Source organism: Polypterus senegalus, chromosome 7 (assembly GCF_016835505.1).
Source record: "Polypterus senegalus isolate Bchr_013 chromosome 7, ASM1683550v1, whole genome shotgun sequence".
Lineage (NCBI taxonomy): Eukaryota > Metazoa > Chordata > Cladistia > Polypteriformes > Polypteridae > Polypterus > Polypterus senegalus.
In genome coordinates this window covers 175,520,436-175,543,656 of record NC_053160.1, presented here as the reverse complement: position 1 = coordinate 175,543,656, position 23,221 = coordinate 175,520,436, and the positions used below count along the sequence as shown (strand labels likewise).

General features: G+C 40.0%; 1 protein-coding gene across 1 annotated transcript in view; it reads right to left on the bottom strand.

Moving 5' to 3' along the window:
* Nucleotides 1-23,221, bottom strand: part of march1 (membrane-associated ring finger (C3HC4) 1) — a 493,069-nt gene that overhangs the window by 55,469 nt on the left and 414,379 nt on the right. Inside the window, exon 6 of the mRNA XM_039757996.1 lies at nucleotides 12,619-12,799. Coding sequence (XP_039613930.1) covers nucleotides 12,619-12,799 — 181 coding nt within the window. The remainder of the gene's footprint in view (nucleotides 1-12,618; nucleotides 12,800-23,221) is intronic.

The window sequence follows — 23,221 nt, the reverse complement described above, 5'->3', positions numbered from 1 at the left end:
GGGCATTTAATGTGCCAGTGTTCAAACTGTAAACACCAAAGGAAACCAATGTGTTCAACGGCTGGGCTCACGAAGATCCTCCACACACGGTCGCTATTCAGAGAGTGGTCCTCTAAGTGACCAAGAGACTCTATGAGAGTCCACATGAGTGACAGGTTGGACTGGTCACAGAAAACAGAGGCACTGCATAAGAGACAGAAGAGCAGAGGAGAGTCTGCTATTTTAATACTGGTAGTGATATCCTTCACATCTATCTATCTATCTATCTATCTATCTATCTATCTATCTATCTATCTATCTATCTATCTATCTATCTATCTATTTTATATAGTGCCTTTCATATCTATCTATCTATCTATCTATCTATCTATCTTATATAGTGCCTTTCATATCTATCTATCTATCTATCTATCTATCTATCTATCTATCTATCTATCTATCTTATATAGTGCCTTTCATATCTATCTATCTATCTATCTATCTATCTATCTATCTATCTATCTATCTATCTATCTATCTATCTTATAGTTCCTTTCACATCTGTTTATTATATGGTGCTTTTTCTGCTCTCATGGTCCTAATCATAGTGTCAGTTTACATCCTGGCTTGTCCGTTATGAATGTAATGCATATCAAAGAATGGATGATATTAAAAAACCTTTACTTTACTGTACTATACTCTGCTATAACTGCCATGCCATTATTATGAAATACTGCACTGCTTTACCCTACTCTACCACGCCCTAGCCTGCCTCACACTACAATATGATATAATACTATACTATACCATACTACACTATACTATACCATACCCTATCCTTCTCTACACTACTCTATAGTATGATAATATATTATACTGTAGTATACTCTACTCTATTATATCATACCACACTATGCTACATCATATCACTACATATCATATATCACATTATATCATATCACACCATACTCTATTCTTCTTTAGTCTACTGAGCTCTTCCCTACTATAGATGTCATGTCATAATAAACTGCAAAGTGTTACACTGTGCTATGCCACACCATAATATACAACATACTCATACAAACCACACCAAATTATCCTGTAATAAATACTAAAAGTATAGGTTAGGTATGCTTAGACGACCCCACACAAAGCTGTATTATTAAACTACTCAACAGCTACAGAAATCAATCTCCACCCTACTGCCTTTGCACCGTCCTGACCACATAATTAGTGGCTCTAATTTGCTAGGAGTGACAAGGCAGCATTTTGTTCCACCATAATCTTTATTTTCAATTCTAAAAGAATTCACAAGGAACTTCCACCTCCACGCCAAGCCGACAACTTCCCTGTCATTGAGGTCTCCCTCACACACACACACACACACACACATACATCCTGACTCCTGATGATGGAGGGTTTGTAGCCTGGTCAGAGTTCAAGAGGTGAGGGGGAGTTTATTTATTCCCTGCTTCTCCTTTTTTTAAGTGTTGTGGGTAATGGAGACATTGATAAGGTATGGTAAATTAGTCAGTTTGGTGCAGACACTGTGCAGGGGTTTGCAGAATATAAGAGTGTGTCATTTTTGAATAAATGTCCCAAGGGCGCAGTGTAATTCAGGCTGACAAGATTTTTCTTAAATAAAATAACTGGTGCATTAACCCCATGAAAACAAGGTCCTCGTGCTGGTGGAGTCTCCTTCGGTATGGTGTTTGAACTATCAGAGGTGGCTTTATTATCAGTAAGCAGGTTCCCTTACTTATGGTGGTGCAGCACAGTGTATGGACAGTTGGCCTTGATGATTTAGTCACTCAGCAAAGGGAGGCGCCATGTGACGGTACACTCTCAGTGTTCAGACATTGTGCACATGCCATCTGTCAGACACTCATATTCTAAACTGCCTACAGAGTCTTAACTGAGTGTAGCTGTTTGAGAATTTCACAGTATTATTAAATATACTGTAGCCAGCCATCCAACCATTTTCTAAAAACCTGCCTATCAAGGTCAGGGTTGTGATTTAAAAACAGGGTGAATTCACACGCATCCATACACACACAAAAATACAAAATGTGGCCATTTTAGCAACACCAATTCACCTATCCAGCATGTCTACCCAGCATATATATACTGTTTATCTTTTATACATACATACATACATATGGGGTGGCACGGTGGCGCAGTGGGTAGCGCTGCTATCTCACAGTTAGGAGACATGGGTTCGCTTCCCAGGTCCTCCCTGCGTGGAGATTGCATGTTCTCCCCATGTCTGTGTGGGTTTCCTCCCACAGTCCAAAGACATGCAGGTTAGGAGGATTGGCGATCCTAAATTGTCCCTAGTGTGTGCGTGTGTGTGGGTGTGTGCGTGCCCTGTGGTGGGCTGGTGCCCTCCCCGGGGTTTGTTTCCTGCCTTGTGCCCTGTGTTGGCTGGGATTGGCTCCAGCAGTCCCCCGTGACCCTGTAGTTGGGATGTAGCGGGTTAATGGATGGATTAATGGATATGCCGCTCACGTTGTGAAGAGGGGGGCTAAACGCACGCTAATGAGACACAGTCGCTCCTCCAAAACCCCCTCTTAAATGGTGAAACAGTGGGAAACAAATACAGTTTCTATTTTTACCTCCTCTTTGCTCAGTCAGCTGCTGGCTTGCTGCTGCTGCTGTTGTGCCGTGTGATCTGCATCTCGCATGGCACTTTGAACATTTAAAAGTCTGTACAGCAGCTGTCCTACTCTTTGTCTTTTATTTCCGGTGGTTAAATCTTTGGGCACAAATTCTCGTCTAGCGGGATGCGAGTTCTTGATATTATTTAGTTTATAATTTAAAAAACAGAATAAGAATCTGAAAATTTAACAACATCACATTAAGGTTCGATAAAATCTGAAAAGAATGATACCAAACATATACATGTAGGTTTTTAAATTAAGCTCATTTTAAAGCGTGACAAAAAAGTCACATAAAATCATTGCACAAAATTGTTACACTTTAAGGCTTAGGATTTTATATATAGAGAGTAGATATATATATATAAACACACACACACATATATATATATATATACTGCTCAAAAGAATTAAAGGAACACTTTTTAATCAGAGTATAGCATAAAGTCAATTAAACTTATGGGATGTTAATCTGGTCAGTTAAGTAGCAGAGGGGGTTGTTAATCAGTTTCAGCTGCTGTGGTGTTAATGAAATTAACAACAGATGCACTAGAGGGGCAACAATGAGATGACCCCCAAAACAGGAATGGTTTAACAGGTGGAGGCCACTGACATTTTTCCCTCCTCATCTTTTCTGACTGTTTTTTTCACTAGTTTTGCATTTGGCTAGAGTCAGTGTCACTACTGGTAGCATGAGGCGATACCTGGACCCTACAGAGGTTGCACAGGTAGTCCAACTTCTCCAGGATGGCACATCAATACGTGTCATTGCCAGAAGGTTTGCTGTGTCTCCCTGCACAGTCTCAAGGGCATGGAGGAGATTCTAGGAGACAAGCAGTTACTCTAGGAGAGCTGGAGAGGGCCATAGAAGGTCCATAACCCATCAGCAGGACCAGTATCTGCTCCTTTGGGCAAGGAGGAACAGGATGAGCACTGCCAGAGCCCTACAAAATGACCTCCAGCAGGCCACTGGTGTGAATGTCTCTGACCAAACAACCAGAAAGACTTCATGAGGGTGACCCAAGGGCCCCATGTTCTCTAATGGGCCCTGAGCTCACTGCCCAGCAGCATGCAGCTCGATTGGCATTCGCCATAGAATACCAGAATTGGCAGATGCACCACTGGTGCCCTGTGCCTTTTACAGATGAGAGCAGGTTCACCCTGAGCACGTGACAGAAGTGAAAGGGTCTGGAGAAGCCATGGAGAACATTATGCTGCCTGTAACATCATTCAGCATGAGCAGTTTGGTGGTGGGTTAATGATTGTCTGGGGAGGCATATCCATGGAGGGTCACACAGACCGCTACAGGCTTGACAAAGGCACCTTGGCTGCCATTAGGTATCAGGATGAAATCCTTGGACCCATTGTCAGACCCTATGCTGGTACAGTGGCTCCTGGTGCACGACAATTCCTGGCCTCATGTGGTGAGAGTATGCAGGCAGTTCCTGGAGGATGAAGGAATTGATACCATTGACTGGCCACCACACTTTCCTGACCTAAATCCAATAGAACACCTCTGGGACATTATGTTTTGGTCCATCCAATGCCACCAGGTTGCACCTCAGACTGTCCAGGAGCTCAGTGATGCCCTGGTCCAGATCTGGGAGGAGATCCCCACAACACCATCTGTCATCTCATTAGAAGCATGCACCGATGTTGTCAGGCATGTATACAAGAACACAGGGGCCATACAAAGTGCTGCGTACAATTTGGAGTTGCTGCAATTCAATTTTGGCAAAATGGACTAGCCTGCCACATCATTTTTTCACTCTGATTTTTGGGGCGTCTTTGAATTCAGGGCTCTGTAGGTTGATCATTTTCATTTCCATCAAACGATGTGGCATCCTTTCGTTGTAAAGATAACAGGTTTCATTCATCGAAGTGTTCACTACCCAAATCGGTACTCGTGAATGTAAGATGTTTAACAGGTATTCCCGGTATTAAGTTATGGATTTGCCTGCGAATATTTAGCGGCAGCATGTCTATGAACGTAATTTAAACTTAAGCTTTACACCTTGCTTTCCTATTGATATGTCTACAAAGGCTTGTTCAGATTCAGAGGGTTGTTCCTTTCTTACTGCATCAATAAGCAGCTTGTCTTCCTCTTTATCTGAGACATCACACACTGCATGCACAGGTTTATCTTTCCCAGTCCTGCAAAATTTAGCGAAGTGTTTCAACTTACCACATTTTTTATACTGTCTTCCTTTAGCTTGGCATTGACTTTTTCGACCGTGTGCTTTGTTTCCGCAGTAGCTGCACTTATGAATATGCTTGTATGCGTCACTTGCTTCATATTCTTTTGCTGCCTTCTCAATTGTGTAATGCGTTTTTTGGTTCAGCGCTCTTTGGAGCTCTCGCTTGTTCTCTGCGTACTGCGTTCACAGTCAGTTCACGTGAGCTGCTCGGAGTACATGCATCAAAGGTTCTCAGCTGTGCTTGTGGTATCTTGTGCGATCTTGCGATGTCCACGGCTTTATTTAATGTTAGCTAAGACCCAGCACTTAAAAGTTTCTCTCGCACTTTTGCTGAGTTTGTGCCAAACACTAGTCTATCCCTGAGCATCTCATCTTCGTTTGCATAAGCACAGTCCTTCACCTGCGAATATTTAGCGGTAGCGTGTCTATTGGATTGCTGGTGATGGACGGCCTAATATGGGCAGGCACTCAATTACGTGGGAGGCGTGACGATGAGGGACGCAACTCCACCTCACACGGCGACTGAGCTGCAGACTATGGTCGTATATGTGTACGTAAGTAGGTTCCAGTGATGACCGTTATGCGTAGAATTCCGAAATGAAACCTGCTTAACTTTTGTAAGTAAGCTGTAAGGAATGAGCCTGACAAATTTCAGCCTTCTACCTACATGGGAAGTTGGAGAATTAGTCATGAGTCAGTCAGTCAGTCAGTGAGGGCTTTGCCTTTTATTAGTATATGTATATATATATATATATATAGTTACAGTATACATATTGTAATAGAAAGGCTTATTCCGTTTATAAATTATAAACTAAAATATCAAGAAAGTCGTGGTTTTTATGAGTTAAAACGAATGGATCATTTATTTAGTCTCTTATAAATACTTATCGAGCATAGTGGACCTCAGTTTAACAGGAATACTCCAATCGGTAAGATTTTATTCTCATTTCATGATTTTTACTCTGTTAAATAAAAATTATTTTTTCTTTTACATATTTATAGGATTTGTGATTTTTAACTCTAATAAATAATCATTTTTCTTTTGTACATTTACAGATTTTACTAATACTCTGGCCATAACTGGGGCTTGCCCCCTTAGTATATATATATATATATATATATATATATATATATATATATATATATATATATATATATATATATACTGTAGTATAAAATTCTCAAACCCACAAATCCATTTTCCTTCAGTTTCAGCCACAAGACAGAAAACAGCCCAAGATGGTGCAACAATTCATCACAAGGTTTGGCTGCACATCCACAGTGCCTAGAAAAAGTACTCACCCTTTAGAAGTTTTTAGTTTTAGATTTAATATGGCTTTTTTGACACTGATTAACAGAATACTTTAATATTAAAGTGAAAAGAGATCTCTGCAAAGGCGTCTAAATTAATTACAAATCTAAAATGGACCATAGCTGATCACATAAGTACTCACCCCTTCTAATATGACACCTCTAAACCCTCAGCGGTTCAGACTATTGGTTTCAGAAGTCTCCAAGTTTGTTCAGTGGAGATCACCTGCAGATCTAGAGTTTCAGTAGATTGTTCTATAAATGCGCCCTATCTCTGACTCGGCCACTGCAGGACACTCATATTGTTGTTCTGAAGCCATTTCTCTGGAGCTTTGGCTTCAGGCTTGAGGTCGCTGTCTTGCTAGAAATAAGACAATCTTCTCTCAAGATGCAGGTTTCTTGCAGACTGCAGCAGGTTTTCTTACAGGATTTTCTTGTATTTTCCTGCATTCATTGTTCATTCACAAGTCTTCCAAGGCCTGCTGCAGAGAGGCATCCCCACAGCATGATACTACCACCACAATACTTGTAAGGTATTTTTCATAATGTGTGGTGTTCAAATATGGCATTTAATGAGATGGTCAAAATGTCCAAATTTGGTCTCAAAAGACCATTGAACCTTCTTCACACTGGAGATGTCGTGTGTGGCTTTCTCTTTGCCATCACCCATAAAGTTGCAGTGGCCAGCATTTGTCTGCACTGTCTCTCCAATCTCAGACTCTGACTCTTGCATCTCCTTCAGATCTCTTGGTGGCCTCCCTCATTAGTTTTCTTCTTGTATGATCACTCACATCTTGTGGATGGCTCGTTCCAGTCAGATTTAAGGCTGTGCCATACTCTTTCCATTTCATAATAACTGATCTAACTGGATACTCAGTCACTTGGATTTTTTTCTTGTCTCCACCTCCTGACTTGTATTGCATTGTTCTTTTGTCTTCATTGTGTAGGTCAGGCCACCATAGTGACTCACCATAGATTGGACCTTCCAGACAGTTAGGTGTATTTGTACGACATTCGATGGAAACTGCAGACAGGTGACCTCCACTGGACTAGCAGGCTGCACCAGTGATGGTCATTAAAGGGAGTGAACACTTATGGGATTGAGTCACTTTTATATAGTGCCTTCCATATCTATCTATCTATCTATCTATCTATCTATCTATCTATCTATCTATCTATCTGATCTAGTGTATATTTCCTATTCCTGCACACTGTAGTCCCAGTTATATTTTCATAGTCCATGCTATTATTTAAATAAAATAAATATGATTCAATTGTGTGGGCGGCACAGTGGTGCTGCTGCCTCACAGAAAGGAGACCAGGGTTTGTGTCCTGAGTCCCCCCAGATGGAGTTTGCATGTTCTCCCCGTGTCTGCATAAAGTTTTCTCCAGGTGCTCCAGTTTCCTCCCACAGTCCAAAGACACACAGGGTAGGTGAACTGGCGATCCTAGATTGGCCCTAATGTGTGGTTGGTGTGTGTGTGTGTGTAATTTCACCCTGTGATGGACTGGCACCCTGTCCAGGGTTTGTTTCTACTGTGCACCCTATATTGGCTGGGATAGCCTCCAGCAGACCCCCATGACCCTGGTCAGGACTAAGCAGGTTAGAAAATGACTGACTGGTTTGCTTGTTTAGGGCAATGATGAATCACCAATTATAATAATAATAATAATAATAATAATAATAATAATAATAATAATAATAATAATAATAATAATAATAATAATTTACCTTACTCTTTGAGATGGTAGACATAAACCTTACAGGCAGACTGGCTTGAAATATACTTTATGAAACTTTCTGCTTAAATGTGTCTGAGGGCACCAATGTGTCTCTGTGTGTTGTTCAGGTTTCCCATAAGTTGATTACTTTTTTTAGTTGGCACAAACTGCATGACATACTTGTATTAAATATAAAGTAACACATCTTATTGTTTCCAGAAAACCATATGAGCATGCAGAGGAAACGGCGCCTTTTGTGGGCAGCAGAATTTCCTTGTTCTCAGGCTTCACAAGAATGTGAAACTCTGTGCTATCTGACACACTTCTGCTTGTTAATAACTCCGATATACAGCACATCCCATGTGTTCCTTTTTTAATGGCATACGAACCCCCGGAATTTATTTGATTTCACTCAGATTTCTTGCCTTAAATCCAGTTCAGGCAATTGTGGTCGACCCAAATAAAAAGGGTCTTCATGGATGAGTGTTGAATACAAACTAATGGCAATGTGAGTAACTAAACTACAGATGGATCAATAGGAAAGTAGACAGATCATTGTGACCAGTGTGTAACTCTGAAGTGTTGGTATGGCATGGGTTTGGATGGCTTTAGTTGTGTGGCGGGTATGGAGATGTGTTTTGAGTATTTGTCAAAAACGTGATGTATATTTTGTGTAAGAGTATATTTAATTTATTTTGTTTTGGGACCCAAGTTTGTCCTTGAACCCAAAGTATTTGTATACTTTACTATTTTCCATGGCCTCAGTTTGGTTGCCTTTTTTGGGAGTAAACCTACCTTCTTTAAGGAATCCCTTTTCTGCAGGAATTGTAGTACATTTGACCAGTCTAACCTCCATATATACAGTATGTCTTGTGAATAGGTTTTAATTATTTCTGGTAACTACTATAATTGTTTATTTGTGCCTGCATATATCTTTATGTCTTCCCTACAGACAGATGTGATGAGGTGTATCATTGGTGTTGGTTTTTGACTTTGTATCCATATTGTGTGTTGTTTAATTTGTTTGATAACGGATTGAGAGTGAAACAGAACCAGAGTGGGCTAAGAAAGTCTCCTTGGGAAATGCCTCCATTTAGGTCTATTTACTTACCTGTCAGAATTTGATGCAAAAAATCTCATAAATGTATTTTTTAAAGTGAAAAAGATAAAGACAGGCAGATAGATAGATAGATAGATAGATAGATAGATAGATAGATAGATAGATAGATAGATAGATAGATAGATATGAAAGGCACTATATAATAGATAGATAGATAGATAAATGTGAAAGGCACTATATAATAGATAGATAGATGTGAAAGGCACTATATAGAAAAGCACTATATAATAGATAGATAGATAGATAGATAGATAGACAGATATGAAAGGCACTATATAATAGATAGATAGATAGATAGATAGATAGATAGATAGATAGATAGATAGATAGATAGATAGATAGATAGATAGATAGGAAAGGCATTATGTAATAGATAGATACTCTAGATACCACACTATTTCATGTGGAATAGAACCAGTGTGAGGTTTTTTTATGGCAACTGCAGTGCCAATTGTGCCACCAACCCCCAGGTTTTTCCCTGCAGGTTGGAGGGTTGGAGGGCCTACTTGCAGGGCTATAGATATGAAAGGCACTGTTTAATAGATAGATAGATAGATAGACAGATAGACAGACAGACAGACAATGGTGACCGAGACTGAGACCTCATTGTACTCTACATTTGTGACAACAAGGACCCCGTAAATGTAGACATTGATGCCAGCAGGAGCAGACAGCTTGTGGTTGTGTGATGGGCGGCCATTTTGGAAACTGAATGCTGGCCCCATATTTCGTCTTTCGAGATGTTCTCTGCACAGCGGGCTTTTTTAGCACTTGTCCAGATGATGATATGTATCTAAAGTTCATTACATTATCCACACATAAATGGGTGCAGACAAGCACCCTGAACTTGTTACAAAGAAGTTTATTCTATTTGTTTAGGCCAATGGACACATTCCTCCTGACTAAAACCACTGGATTAAGCTGCCGCAGAACATGAAAGAGATAAAAGGTTGTACTTTAGTCAGAACAGGTATTTTAGACAGAAGCAGGTTGTAAGAATTAGCATTAAAATGAATGCTGTCTAAAGACCCCGGCTGAATGCACCTTTCTACATGCAAGTTTAGTATTTCCTACTCTTTCAAACTGCAGCTTCTGTCTGCAATGGCCTGTTTATGTCAGCCTAAATGTCACTTATGTCACATTACACACACTACAGCCTTGAACCGGACTGACGACTGTTGGCAGTCGCAGACAATTTAAATTACAGAGCAGGTCACCCATCCACCTGCCATTCTACTTTCAGTTCTGTTTCCACCTACTCAGTTCATGGGGAACTCTGAGCCAATCCTGACAGCAAGAGATCCACACATGATTGTCCATTATAAAAAAAAAACTGAAAACACTTTGGTCACACAAATTAAAGGGAAGTCCTTGGAAAAAAATGTTCTCTTTGATCTATTGTGTGAAACCTGCGTGTTTCCCATTTTGCACATTTGTTCTCATTTTTGGGCCTGCAGCTTTGGTTGAACGCCGCTGCTCTCGTTCTTATGAACTGTCATCCTCTTGATACACTGGTTGGGATCTCTAAACTCTGACACCCTTTTCCATAGTGACTTACAAATCATAACACACATTTCTGTGTAAGTGGAATGCTGGATCCACTCACCAGCTCACTGACCCTGAGGATCAGCACCTCCATTTCCAACGTCAGGGATCTCAGCTGGAAAAGGATGGAGTGCCACCTCCAAGTTGGGAGGAGTGGAGGGGTTCAAGCATCTCGGGGGTCTTGTTTGTGAGTGGAGGGAGGGAGGAAGGGAGTGGGAGGTCCTCAGGTGGATCAAAGCAGCTTACGTAGTAATGCAGACATGGTAGCCGAAAGGCAAAGACGGGTGAAGAATCCTGTCATTAATTCAAATGCACAGCGACTGGTGCTTCACAATCCAGCATCTTAACAAATGAAGGCCACACTGCTCACCATTTTCTACATATGACGCCTTTCCATAGTAATCCCTGTCTCACTTCCTTTAAAGATACAGAGCACATGTTTCCATATTTCTAGATTTGAATGACCAACTGTTGAACACAATGACTGCTGGACCTTTTATTATGGGGACGCTGACATATAGATCTGTGCACATATGATAAATCATGAGCTCTATGAAAAGGTGTAAAAAATATAGAGAAACGTATTAGAAAGTAACGGCTTGATTACCAACAGAAACTCCATCAAAAATGTAAAGAAACTGATAATTACTTTCTTTTGACCAACAACATGACTAAAATGAGAGTCCGTGAAGGATGGCACCACGCAGTGTGAAGGCTTTAGAAGCGGTAAATATAACGCGCTTCCTTGCACTGTCCACGCTTGTTACACACAACACATCTGGTAGTCAGTGACTGTTTGCACTCAGACAGTGGCAGATTATCCAGGTATGTGACAAGTTGGGCGCCTTGTGATGAAGAAACACCTTTGGGGCAGCGATCCGCATCAGTACCAGGGCTTGCAGGTTCCACATCATCCAATTGATTGTGACTACTTTGATTTCCGCCATTATCAAAATGTTCATACCGTAACAAATCTAGTTGTTACAAGACATTGGCAGCTTTATATCTGTTTCGCATCAACAATAACTAAGGACTGTCTCTTCATAGCACTCAATTCCACAAGCCGCTTCATCTAAAAAATAAAAAATTCTATCCACTAGATGGCAGCACTATAGCAGATAACTAAGACGTGGCAGCAAAGGTCGGCATCAAGCTGGCTGTGTCTATAGTGGCTGCACACCGACATATAAGTTTTATCGTACGTTATGCCTAGTGACATACGACTCATACCTCACAGGCAAAGTCTTAACCCAATGTTACATCACACGACTTCTAACCAGTGGGGATATCAAACCTGACAACTGCAGTCACTGATCTTGCTGCCTGGGGATGTCAGATTACATGACTATTAAGCACTGGGAATGACAAATGAGATGACTGTGTTGTGAGGTCACTCCTTTCTTGACAGGTAAGATCAGGTCAGGTCGGGGAGCATGCACTGGTACAGCACGTTGGCACACCCACCACAAGATGAAACAGCTCGGGATCCCAGTTGATAACCCCCCAGGCAGACACGCAGTCCAGTCCCACTCTCCGGAAATGACTCTCAATCTGCCGCAGCCAGGTGTTATGTGGGCGACCCCTCACTTGGGTCCTCAACATTGAAGATCCTATGAGCCGGATCACCCTTGGGGAATCGCGCCACATGGCAGTAGTGCTGTAACTAACGCTCTCCCTAACAATGCAGGTAATGTGCCTCATACGGGACTCCATGAGCAACAACTCATTCAACACAAAGTCAAACCAGTGGTACCCAAGGATTCTCCAAAGAGACACAGTACCGAAGGAGTCCAGTCTTCATCTCACTCTGTTGAGTGTTGCGTAATGTTGGGAAAAAAAATGAATTGAAATTACAGCAAAATGTGAAAAAGTGAAGCGACTCGGAATACTTTCTGAATCCATACACTTAGGTTTTATTTCTTTTGCATGCAAGCCAAACACTGAATGAAAACTTTGGAAATTCATTTGAAAGGAAACCCTTGTGTCTTTTAATGCCACCATCCCAGGATATGGATTGAGGCCTAGGCGAAAACAAAGGAGCAGCCACACCAATACCGAAACTTAAAAAGGGTGAAATACAGCTTACCTTGCGTAGAGGTTTGAGTTTCGTCTCCATTATAAAGTCGTATTTGCAGAGCTCACAGCAGCGGGTGTCCGAGCTTTTGATCCACTGGTGTAGACATGACTGGTGGACAAAGCGCAGTGTTCCAGTGCAGCGGCACGGCGTGATGAGAGGACTTTCATCGTCGCCTTCGCAGTGACAGATCCTGGTGGGAGACACAGCACAGCATTATGGTAGTGTCAAGCACATTGCAATGAATCAATGGGGTCAAATAAATGCTATCTATCTATCTATCTATCTATCTATCTATCTATCTATCTATCTATCTATCTATCTATCTATTATATTGTGCCTTTCATATCTATCTATCTATCTATCTATCTATCTATCTATCTATCTATCTATCTATCTATCTATCTATTATATAGTGCCTTTCATATCTATCTATCTATCTATCTATCTATCTATCTATCTATCTATCTATTATATAGTGACTTTCATATCTATCTATCTATCTATCTATCATATAGTGCCTTTCATATCTATCTATCTATCTATCTATCATATAGTGCCTTTCATATCTATCTATCTATCTATCTATTATTATATTGTGCCTTTCATATCTATCTATCTATCTATTATATAGTGCCTTTCATATCTATCTATCTATCTATCTATCTATCTATTATATAGTGCCTTTCATATCTATCAATCTATCTATCATTATATAGTGCCTTTCATATCTATCTATCTATCTATCTATCTATCTATCTATCTATCTATCTATCTATCTGTCTGTCTGTCTGTCTGTCTGTCTGTCTGTCTGTCTGATCCTGCCAACTACTCTAAAAATATCTATCTATCTATGTTAAACAAAAATAAATTGTATTGTATTGTAAGAGGGGACTGACCAACTGAGTCATTGTCTGGTTTGGGAACTGCAATGTCTCTGACCGTGAGGTCCTATAACAGATAGATGGATAGACAAATAAAACACTATATAATACAGATGCTAATTTTAGTATAGTTGGCTGGATAAGATAGATAGATAGATAGATAGATAGATAGATAGATAGATAGATAGATAGATAGATAGATATGAAAGGCACTATATAATAGATAGATAGATAGATAGATAGATAGATAGATAGATAGATAGATATGAAAGTCACTATATAATACAATAGATAGATAGATAGATAGATAGATAGATAGATAGATCTTAAAAGTGTGTCTGGCTTGCAGAGCTCCATTCTCTATTAAGTCCGAGGCGTCACCATTCAGCATTGGGTTTTTATCATCTTCTGACTGGAACATGTGGGGTCAGTTGCCCTTTTGAGGCATAAAGTCTATTATTATTATTATTATTATTATTATTATTATTATTATTATTTTCTCAATTTTGAGGGGAAGGAAAGTAGCTGCGTTAGATTTACCGAGTGCCTTTTCAGACTTGCTTTTGATATTTGTCATGCATACTTCTGATATTAGTCACTGCTCCATATTTTAGTTTTACATTGGCTTTTCTGATTCCATGGTGCTGCTCTGTTTGAATGTTTCATGTTGTTTTGTTCTCTTGTTTGCTCTGTAAATCACCTTGCAATGCTACTTTTTGTTAATGGAGCTCTAAGTATTTATGATAGATTTATTGATTGATTGATGGTAGTGGTTATCACTACTGCCCTATATTTCTAGTGTCTGCTTGTTCTGCACGTTTCTACACTGCTTTGTCTTTGGGTGCTTCAGTTTTTCCTCCACATCCCACATTTGTACATATTGCATTAGGCTGACTGAAGACTCCAGATTGGCCCGGTAGGAGTTAGTGTGTGTGTGTGTGTGTGTGTGCTCTGCTCTGGAGTGGCAGTCCATCCTGGATGGATTCCTACTTTGTACTCTGCTTTACCGGGTGGGCTCCAGCTCCAGGATAAGGGGCTTACAAGTGGATGGACTGATTCACTGCTGACAGTTCTTCTGATTAAAGCACAATTCATAAAGAGTCAGCTATCATTTGTGAGCAGCCAAAGCAACAACCTTGTATTAATAATTTACTCCTCTTAATAAAACGGAAGTCTAAGCTTCTTTTAATTTATTGTTTTGTCATAACATGACGCCGAATTTTAAAAGGCTTCCTTGAAATGACTGCTGTTCTAATGAAATGGGAACACACAGTACCAATAAAAGTATACGCAGTTTTTATATTTTGGTATACGGCACTGAATCACAATGGATTTAATTTGGCTTTTTTGACGTTGACGTTGATCAACAACAAATGACTCTTTGATGCCAATGTGAAAAACGATCTCTGAAAAAAAAAAAGATAATCGATCACCCACTTTAAATATGACACACCCAAATCATCACTGGTGCAGCCAACTGGTTTCAGAAGTTACAGAGTTAGTTCACTGGAGACCACCAACCTGGGGTCTCAACTCATAGTAGTATAACTGCAGCTGAATGTGGAAGGTCCAGCTTGTGGTGAGTCAGTATGGTGGCCTGACGTACACAAAGAGAACAGTGCAAGCAAATCAGGCTATGGAGACAGGAGTGGGCGGAGTGGTGGCTTGGAGTGGGTGGAGTTGTGGCTCAGAGTGGGCGGAGTGATGGCTCAGAGTGGGCGGAGTAGTGGCTCTGAGGCTAAGGACCTGCGCTGGTGTCCGGAAGGTTGCCGGTTTGAATCCTAATTACTGCCTGAATGGATCCCACTCTGCTGGGCCCTTGAGCTCCAGGGGCGCAATACAATGGCTGGCCCCTGCACTCTGACACCAAGGGGTATGCGAAAAGTAACAAATTCCTAATACAAGAAATTGTATAAGGTCAAATAAAGAACAAAAGAAAATACCCAAGTCAATGACTGTCCATTAAATCAACCATTAAGACATGGAAAGAGTGTGGCACAGCAGCGAATCTGCAAGGGCAGACTAAGTGATCACACGAGAAGACAAGCATGGGAGGCCACCAAGAGACCCTCTGAGACCTGTGAAGGAGTTACAAGCTGCAGTGGCTACAACCAGAGAGAATCTGCAGACAACAATTGTCCCAACTTTATGGGAGAGTGGCAATGAGAAAGCACACCCATGACATCTCAGTTAAGAGTCTGGTAGAAGGCAACTATGAAGTCAAATGGAAGAAGATTCTATGGTGTGATCAGATACAGATGGGGCTTTTTGGCCTCCATGGTGGTGCAGTATTATCCTCCAAGGATGCTTCAGTGGTCTGTGAGGGTAAAATGAATACAGCAAAATACGAGGAAATCCTGGAGGAGAACCCGATGCGGTCGGCAAAAAACCTGCACCTTGGGAGAAGATTTGTTTTCCAGCAACACAACGACCCCAAGCTTAAAGCTTAAAGCTGCACAGCAATGGCTTCAAAACAACAATGTTAATGTCCAGGAGTACAGTAAACAGATCTTAATCCAATTTTGAAGTTGTGCGCAGACATCAATGTTGTCCTTCATATTAACCAGACAGAGCTTAAGAAGACTGGGGGGAAACTGCAGTGTCCAGATGTGCAGTCCTGACAGACAGAAAGACTAAAGGCTGTCATGGCTGCCATCCACTAAATATTCATACTGGGTGAATACTTATGGAATCAATTAGTTTGCATATTATATTTGTAATTAATTTCAATCACTTTGCAAACATCTGTTCCAGTTTGATATTAAAGAGTCTTTTTCTATTGATCAGTGTGAAAAAAAGCCAAAGGAAATCCACTGCCTTTCAATTATTTTTTCTAGCAATAAAATGTAAAACCTTCCAAGGGGGTAGACGCTTTTCAAAGTCAGTTGTCGCGTATGCCTGTCCTCGCCGGCTCATTTGAGGTATGTGATAACCTGCCGGAGAGAGAGGGGGCGCCGTCGCTAACAGTTTCTTCCCCTTTTCTCTACTGCAACTATGAAGTACTTAGCCCCGCCCCTTCTGGTCCGCATAATATAAGAAGCCCGGCCACCAGAAGGAGGCGTCTTTTACAAGCTGAGCAGACCGCCGGGCGCAGCTCCTGTGAAGGACCCTGTTTACCAGAGAGGTGCCAAGCTGCAGTCCGGACAATTTTAGGCCTCAGACAGATCCGAGCACTTCAGACACTGTAAATTGACGCCCCCTTTCTGCAGCCCCTCCCCTTTTTCGCTGGTGAACTGACGCCCCTCATGACGATTTCAGTTCCCTTTAGTTCCTGCACTGAAACGTGTATTCAGCATTTATTAAAATTCTAAACTTTAGAGGCCTCTCAGTTCTGCATCCGAAGCAGTCATTTGGGTGTCATATATTAGAAACAAATTGAAGAAAAAAATCTTCACATTTTGTATTTTATAGGATACGTTTTACATCTGTGTTTGCCATGTCTCATTCACAAGACGGCACTTTTTAATACGTTTTTAACACCGTAGTGGCTCTATGGCTGAGGATCTACACTGGTAATCAGAAGGCTGACCCCGTATAAAAATGGAAAATGCTAAGGAAGAAGAATAAATTATATGCTGCACTCAGCTACATATTCTTATAGACTCTGAATTGCATAAATCGTATAATTTATGAAAACAGTCAAAATATGCAATACTACGAGCTGGACGTTTTGGAGCTCTTTAGAGTGCTGTCTTTGTGGTCCTCTCTGTGTCATATCATTAGTACTTTATTATTACTGGAGTACAAAATTTGAATATTTATATTAACAATGCATTCATTGTGGCGGAGTTTATGCTCCAGAGGAATGACGCGCTCGCCCTCAGAAGCACAAAGAGGTATAAAGTAGTCATCTGAGTCGCCCAGCTAAGACCTTCTCTGCTTTGCGTACCCAATTGACGGATGACTCGCAAAATCACAGCAACTGCGTATGGGGAAGCGGATGTACAATTTAAACAGATTATTTTTTTTTATATATGCATAATAGAACTATTTTACTTTACAGCAAGTAATGTACCATAGTAAAAAATAGTAAAATGTAATAAATTGAAAGAAAATTATGTTTCATGTTGCGTTTGAGTTTTTCATTGCATTATATGTTTTCATTCTGTTTGGCTTTGAAATTAACAGACAAATACTTTTTAAACTAAAAGTAAAGTAAGTAAAGCAAATTTTTGAATGAACTTTTCATCAATATCGCATTGAATTTGGATTCTGTGTTTGGACTTACATTGTGACAACGCAATGTATAACTGCCCATGAGTGAATATCGTTTCTTTCTCTCTAATAAATAAACCGACTTTTTCGAATGTTTGTCCCTGTGATTTGTTAATTGTCGTAGCAAAAGCTATTCTGACGGGAAACTGTAAACGTTTTAATACGAATGGCATATCAAGATCTCCTTTGGTGTCTGATGTCATCCACAGAAGATGTACTACATTACCTTTTTTGTCGCCTGTTAAAATTTTACATGTCAGAATTGCTCGGCCAATTTTGAATACAACTAATCTTGTCCTATTGCATAGGCCATCACTCAGACATAAATTACGCAATAACATTACGATACATCCTTCTTTCAACAATAATTTGTGTGATGGAAGACCAGACGGTGTTAACGGTTGTAGATATTCTACAGGATGTTGTAAGTTGATGCTTTCATCTTCCGATCGACAATTTTCATGTTAATTCATTTGACTTCATCATTTGTCTGTGCTAGGATTGCCCGTGTACTCATTTCTTTTGTTGATAACCCTCCGGGATGAAATTCTTCAATAAGATTTGGACATAATAAGTCTTCTTTTATTAAGAACTTAAAGTGAGGAAAACGTACAAATTTATAAGAGCTGAGAGGGCAGGAACTGTGTCTGACAAAAGCATTCACACAAATTAGAGGTGAGAGGACCGCAGGCGTGGGGCGTGAACCGTAATTGGTTGAGAGGAGGGCAGGACTTGAAAAAATCTCATGGCCAAAGTCTCGTCTCGCGGGACTTGAAAAAATCATCCAAAAAGTCTTGTCTCGTCACAGGATTTTTTTATATAATAGAGAGATACATTGTAAAATAATTTTCATAAACAGATTAAGAGTGCTATATAAAAATTTGGAAATTCAGATTTAAAATTTGGATAAAAGAAAAATACATAAAAAGAGCATTAAAATACCTTAACTATTTATTAATAGGCACTCAAATTACAACTATAAAAAGGGGGAAATAAAAGAGACAACTATTAACCTCAAGGACCCTTTTTAAAAATCCATTTTTAAGACTAGGGTTAAAAAAATGGGGAAAAGGTACATTTAAGATTAGGGTTCGAAAAAGAATTTACTTTAAGATTAGGGATGAGGGCGGGGAATAGAGTAAGGTAAACAGTGGGGTTAAGATAAGGGTTTGGGGAGAAGTAGGAGGATCAAAAGGATCTCTGTCTTAATCGAGATAAGGGAAATTTAAGATTAAGGCTGGAAAAAGAAAGGACTTTAAGATAAGGCACAGGGACGGAGAATACAGTAAGATAAACAGAGGGGATAAGAAAAGACTTTGTAAGAGGGGCTGGAAAATCTAAAACGTATGTTACCCATTTAACACTAGAATCACCAGAGCCTACGAAAAAACTCGTAATTCCGTCCCACCTTAAACTGCTTCTTAAATCTCTTCACACCTCTCCGCCAGCGCCCTTTGTCTTCTAAATGTGCTGATAAAGAGAAGCTTGGAGCAGCTATTCCATCCCCCCACCAATTTAGAACGCGACTGAGAGAATGAAAAGTGAATAAAAAAAAAAGCTAACCTTTACAAGGATCATAAATTGCACCGGCTGTTACAGACTGAAATCAAATGTATGCTTTTATTCTAAAACAGTAAGAGTAAGAGCAGTTTACTTCTCAAAACGGAGGGGCGCAGGATCGAACTCGTGATCTCTTGATTCCCAAGCGGGGGCTGAATCTATTGAACCACGGAGGCAGTTACAGTAAACTGGTGTCAATGTCGCATGTTAAGGCGGCTTTTTGTTTCTGCAGTTATATTTTTGAATAAAAGCGCAATTGTGTTATTCTTGTGAAAATGTTTCTTTGCTATTTGGACTTCAGGCTTCATACATTATATAGTTTATGCCTACATTTTGTCATCTACTACTAGAATATAAAAAACGTTTTTGTTTTAACAATGTGTTGAAACAGATTACTGTAGAAACTGAACAGACATGAAATGCGTGTGTTCCAAATAACGATCTATTATTTCCACTCTAAAACTCCACTTCACTCCCAGATACTCAATCAAGGCATGAGCTGAGAGAAGTTCGTGCACGTTCTAAATTGGTGGGGGGATGGAATAGCCGGCTGCTCCAAGCTTCTCTTTATCAGCACATTTAGAAGACAAAGGGCGCTGGCGGAGAGGTGTGAAGAGATTTAAGAAGCAGTTTAAGGTGGGACGGAATTACGAGTTTTTTCGTAGGCTCTGGTAATTCTAGTGTTAATTCTCTGCAGCCAGGATTCAACCACTGAAACAGCCGAGTCTTGTGTTAAACAAAAAGATTTTTTATTATCTCGCCTAATTTTATCAGGTGAGGCTTGAAGAATATGAAATACCTCACTCACATTACTAGAGAGATGAGATTTAAACTGTGTTATAAAATGTGCCTTGAATTTGCTGCAACAAAATGGAGTTCCTCCATCAATTTAGAGCAACCAGCCGAGTCGGGGTGGTTCCCCACTTTGAATTTTACACAATGGAAAAAGTCGGGTAGGGAGGTTCTGTGGGATCCTTGTAGCGTTAGATGAATCAAGTTCATCCTTGGTAAATTGAGCAAAATTGTCAAGAGTGGGGATTGGGAAGGTCGACCACAATCGGCCACAATCCACCTGCTGCTGCTGCTGTGAATCGAGAACGATCTTCGGAGCAGTGAGGTGTTTTTCTTTCCGGGGTCAGCAATGGTGTTGCGGCCCACAGGTTGGGAAACGGTGCACTAGAATTAATGTAATACGAGCAATTTTTGCTGTGTTAAGTGTAAGTGAAGTAAAATTAGTCAGTTGGCGCTTCGATTGTATATTGCATCTGACTGACAAAGCATGTCAGACTTTTTTCACTTTTAAAGAGATCGTTTAGCCAATAATATTTATTTATAGAAAATAATTCTAAAACTAAAAAAATTTAATGTCTTGATTGTATTAGCTTGCACACCCTTTAGCTAGGGATGAAGCTTTTGGCTTATAACGGGCATGTAAATGGAAATGTGGTGATGTGTTTAAAAATTCGCTATCGTCTGATTTTACGATGTTTGAAACATCGAGAAAAGTTGACTTTGGCATGGTTTCTGAGTGTGTCTGTCATAAACTTACAATTTTTGTTGTAAAATTATGGATTTTTTGAATGTTGCGTTGATGTCCTGTATGACTACATCCTAGCAAAGATACAACTAAGACAAGCGGATTCCAAAATATCCGCCCTGAACATTGGGATTTACATATAACGATAACTTCCGAAACAACCGACCTGTCTTCTTCGAACAAATTACATCGAGTTCTTCTCATTAACAGCTCAAAGTCTATTGTTTTTGGTCCAGTACATATCTCCAATGATAACCTACGATACGATAGCTGTCAGAGAAATTGTTTAACGGGATTTTTTCAGTCTGCTCAGTTTAGCCATAGGATCGGGCCTATTGAGTAGTTTGTGTGATGAAGTGTAATTTACATGGAAGTCCTCTATGTATCATTCCATACTGATCTTTTGATAAGCTGCTCCGTTTATTCTGTTTACATTTTTCATCCAATTTTAATGCGGGTATGAGACTTTAACAGAATGAAGGTGTGACCCACTGGCTTGTTGTACATTTTTTGCATGCCTTCTCACAGATTATATTTAAGACTCTCTGTTTGTTTTCTCAGAGAGGACATATTCCAAATCTCGCATCAGATTCCTGCAGCATTCTGCCTGTCTGCATTATGACTGGAATTTCTGGAAATGAGAACATGTAGTGGCTGGGAAACCTTATAGCCTGTTAAGCTTTGCTATGACTCAATTGGAGGTTCATGAGTACAGAGATGTTAATATGGAAATATCCACAGGAGACATTTGGAGGTCTCCCAGAACTTTACCATTCCAAGGTTAACCTGTATTGGAATATAGGAGTAGAATTTTATGGGCTAACTCATAGTGGTGGGACAAACCCAAGGTTAATTCTTCAGCATCATATAAAGCACCGTAAATTTAATAGACTGTTAAGTGCATACAGACTATGGAGAATTTTATAATGGAGTTGTAAACGGAAACAATTTCTGTACAATAATTTATTTATTGATGTATTGTGAGTGCCACAGAGGACTGATGGGCATCTTGGTGGGGCAATAGTATGACCTCTGGATAAAATGGAAAGTACCAAGGGGTGAACAAGCATTAACTAGAGAGCCTGGCACAGTTTCATTTCCCATACGTTAGGTGGCAGTGCTCCACTGGAGGAATCCCAGCTTGGTCACCTGCAGGGGTTTATGGGAACTGCAGTCTGTAAGTGCAGAACCTGTTGGTGGCACCATCAGGAAAGGACTATCCTGGATCTCGAACAACCACAAGTTATGCCGGGGTCACATCAGCATTAAAGGAGCCCACTGCCTTACCTCTAGGAGTCACAGTCGGGTGGAAGTGGGCAACACTTAACTGGAGGGGGAAGGAAAAGCAAAAGGTTTATTATTTGTATGGTTATTGGCTGGGCTTCACTGTACTTTATGGTATTTAGTGCTTGTTGGGTTAAAAGAAAATCCACTATTTGCACCCGTGACTGTATTGGACATTATTGAGTATGGGGTTTGGCGCTCGGTGGCACCCCTACTGGTCAGAGTATGTATTTACTAGTCACTGTGTGTGGTGATATGATGAACTGCATATAATTTGATATTTTGTATATCTTTATTTATAGAATTAGCATTGCACTTGTCATAATGGTTAAAGAGCTAGGAAAATGGCCAAACTGTTTTTTAGGACTTTAGGAATGCTGTTTTCTATGACTGGATTGCTGCCCACCTGTGACAGAGAGGGATATTTTTATTGCTTAATGACTTGCATTTCCTTTCTTGTTTATTTGTTTGAAGGATGCTGAGAAGAAAAAAAATTACTTAAGATTGGGTGGGCTTTTATTTTATTTTTTTTATTTTTTTTTATTATTTTTTTATTTTTTATTTATTTTTTTTTTTTCTCCAGCTCTTGGAGTTTTTTTTTGTTTTTTCTGTCCACCCTGGACATCGGACCTTACTTATTCTATGTTAATTAATGTTGACTTATGTTTATTTTTTATTGTGTCTTCTATTTTTCTATTCATTTTGTAAAGCACTTTGAGCTACATTTTTTGTATGAATATGTGCTATATAAATAAATGTTGATTGATTGATTGATTGATTGGCATTGCTTGAGCTATTCAATTGGTGAATGGCCCAGGGAGGTGTCAGGAACTACACAGGGACAATAAAGAGAGAGGCATGCAAAGGTGTGCTCTCTCCCTCTCTCTCTGCCATGTTGCATCTGATGAAAGCAGATCAGATGATGACCTAATGAAAGCAGGCTGCCTGGACCTGTGCTGATGATGAACTGACTAGAAAGAATCAAACGCAACGGTAGGTTACTGCGCCACCTGAAATGACACATCTAGCATTATTAGGTTGTATGGTCTTGATTTGCAAAGCCACATTCTGTTTGCTTGTATGGCACTAGTTATAATAAAACACATTATCTATAACACAGCTAAAAGTGTAGCTC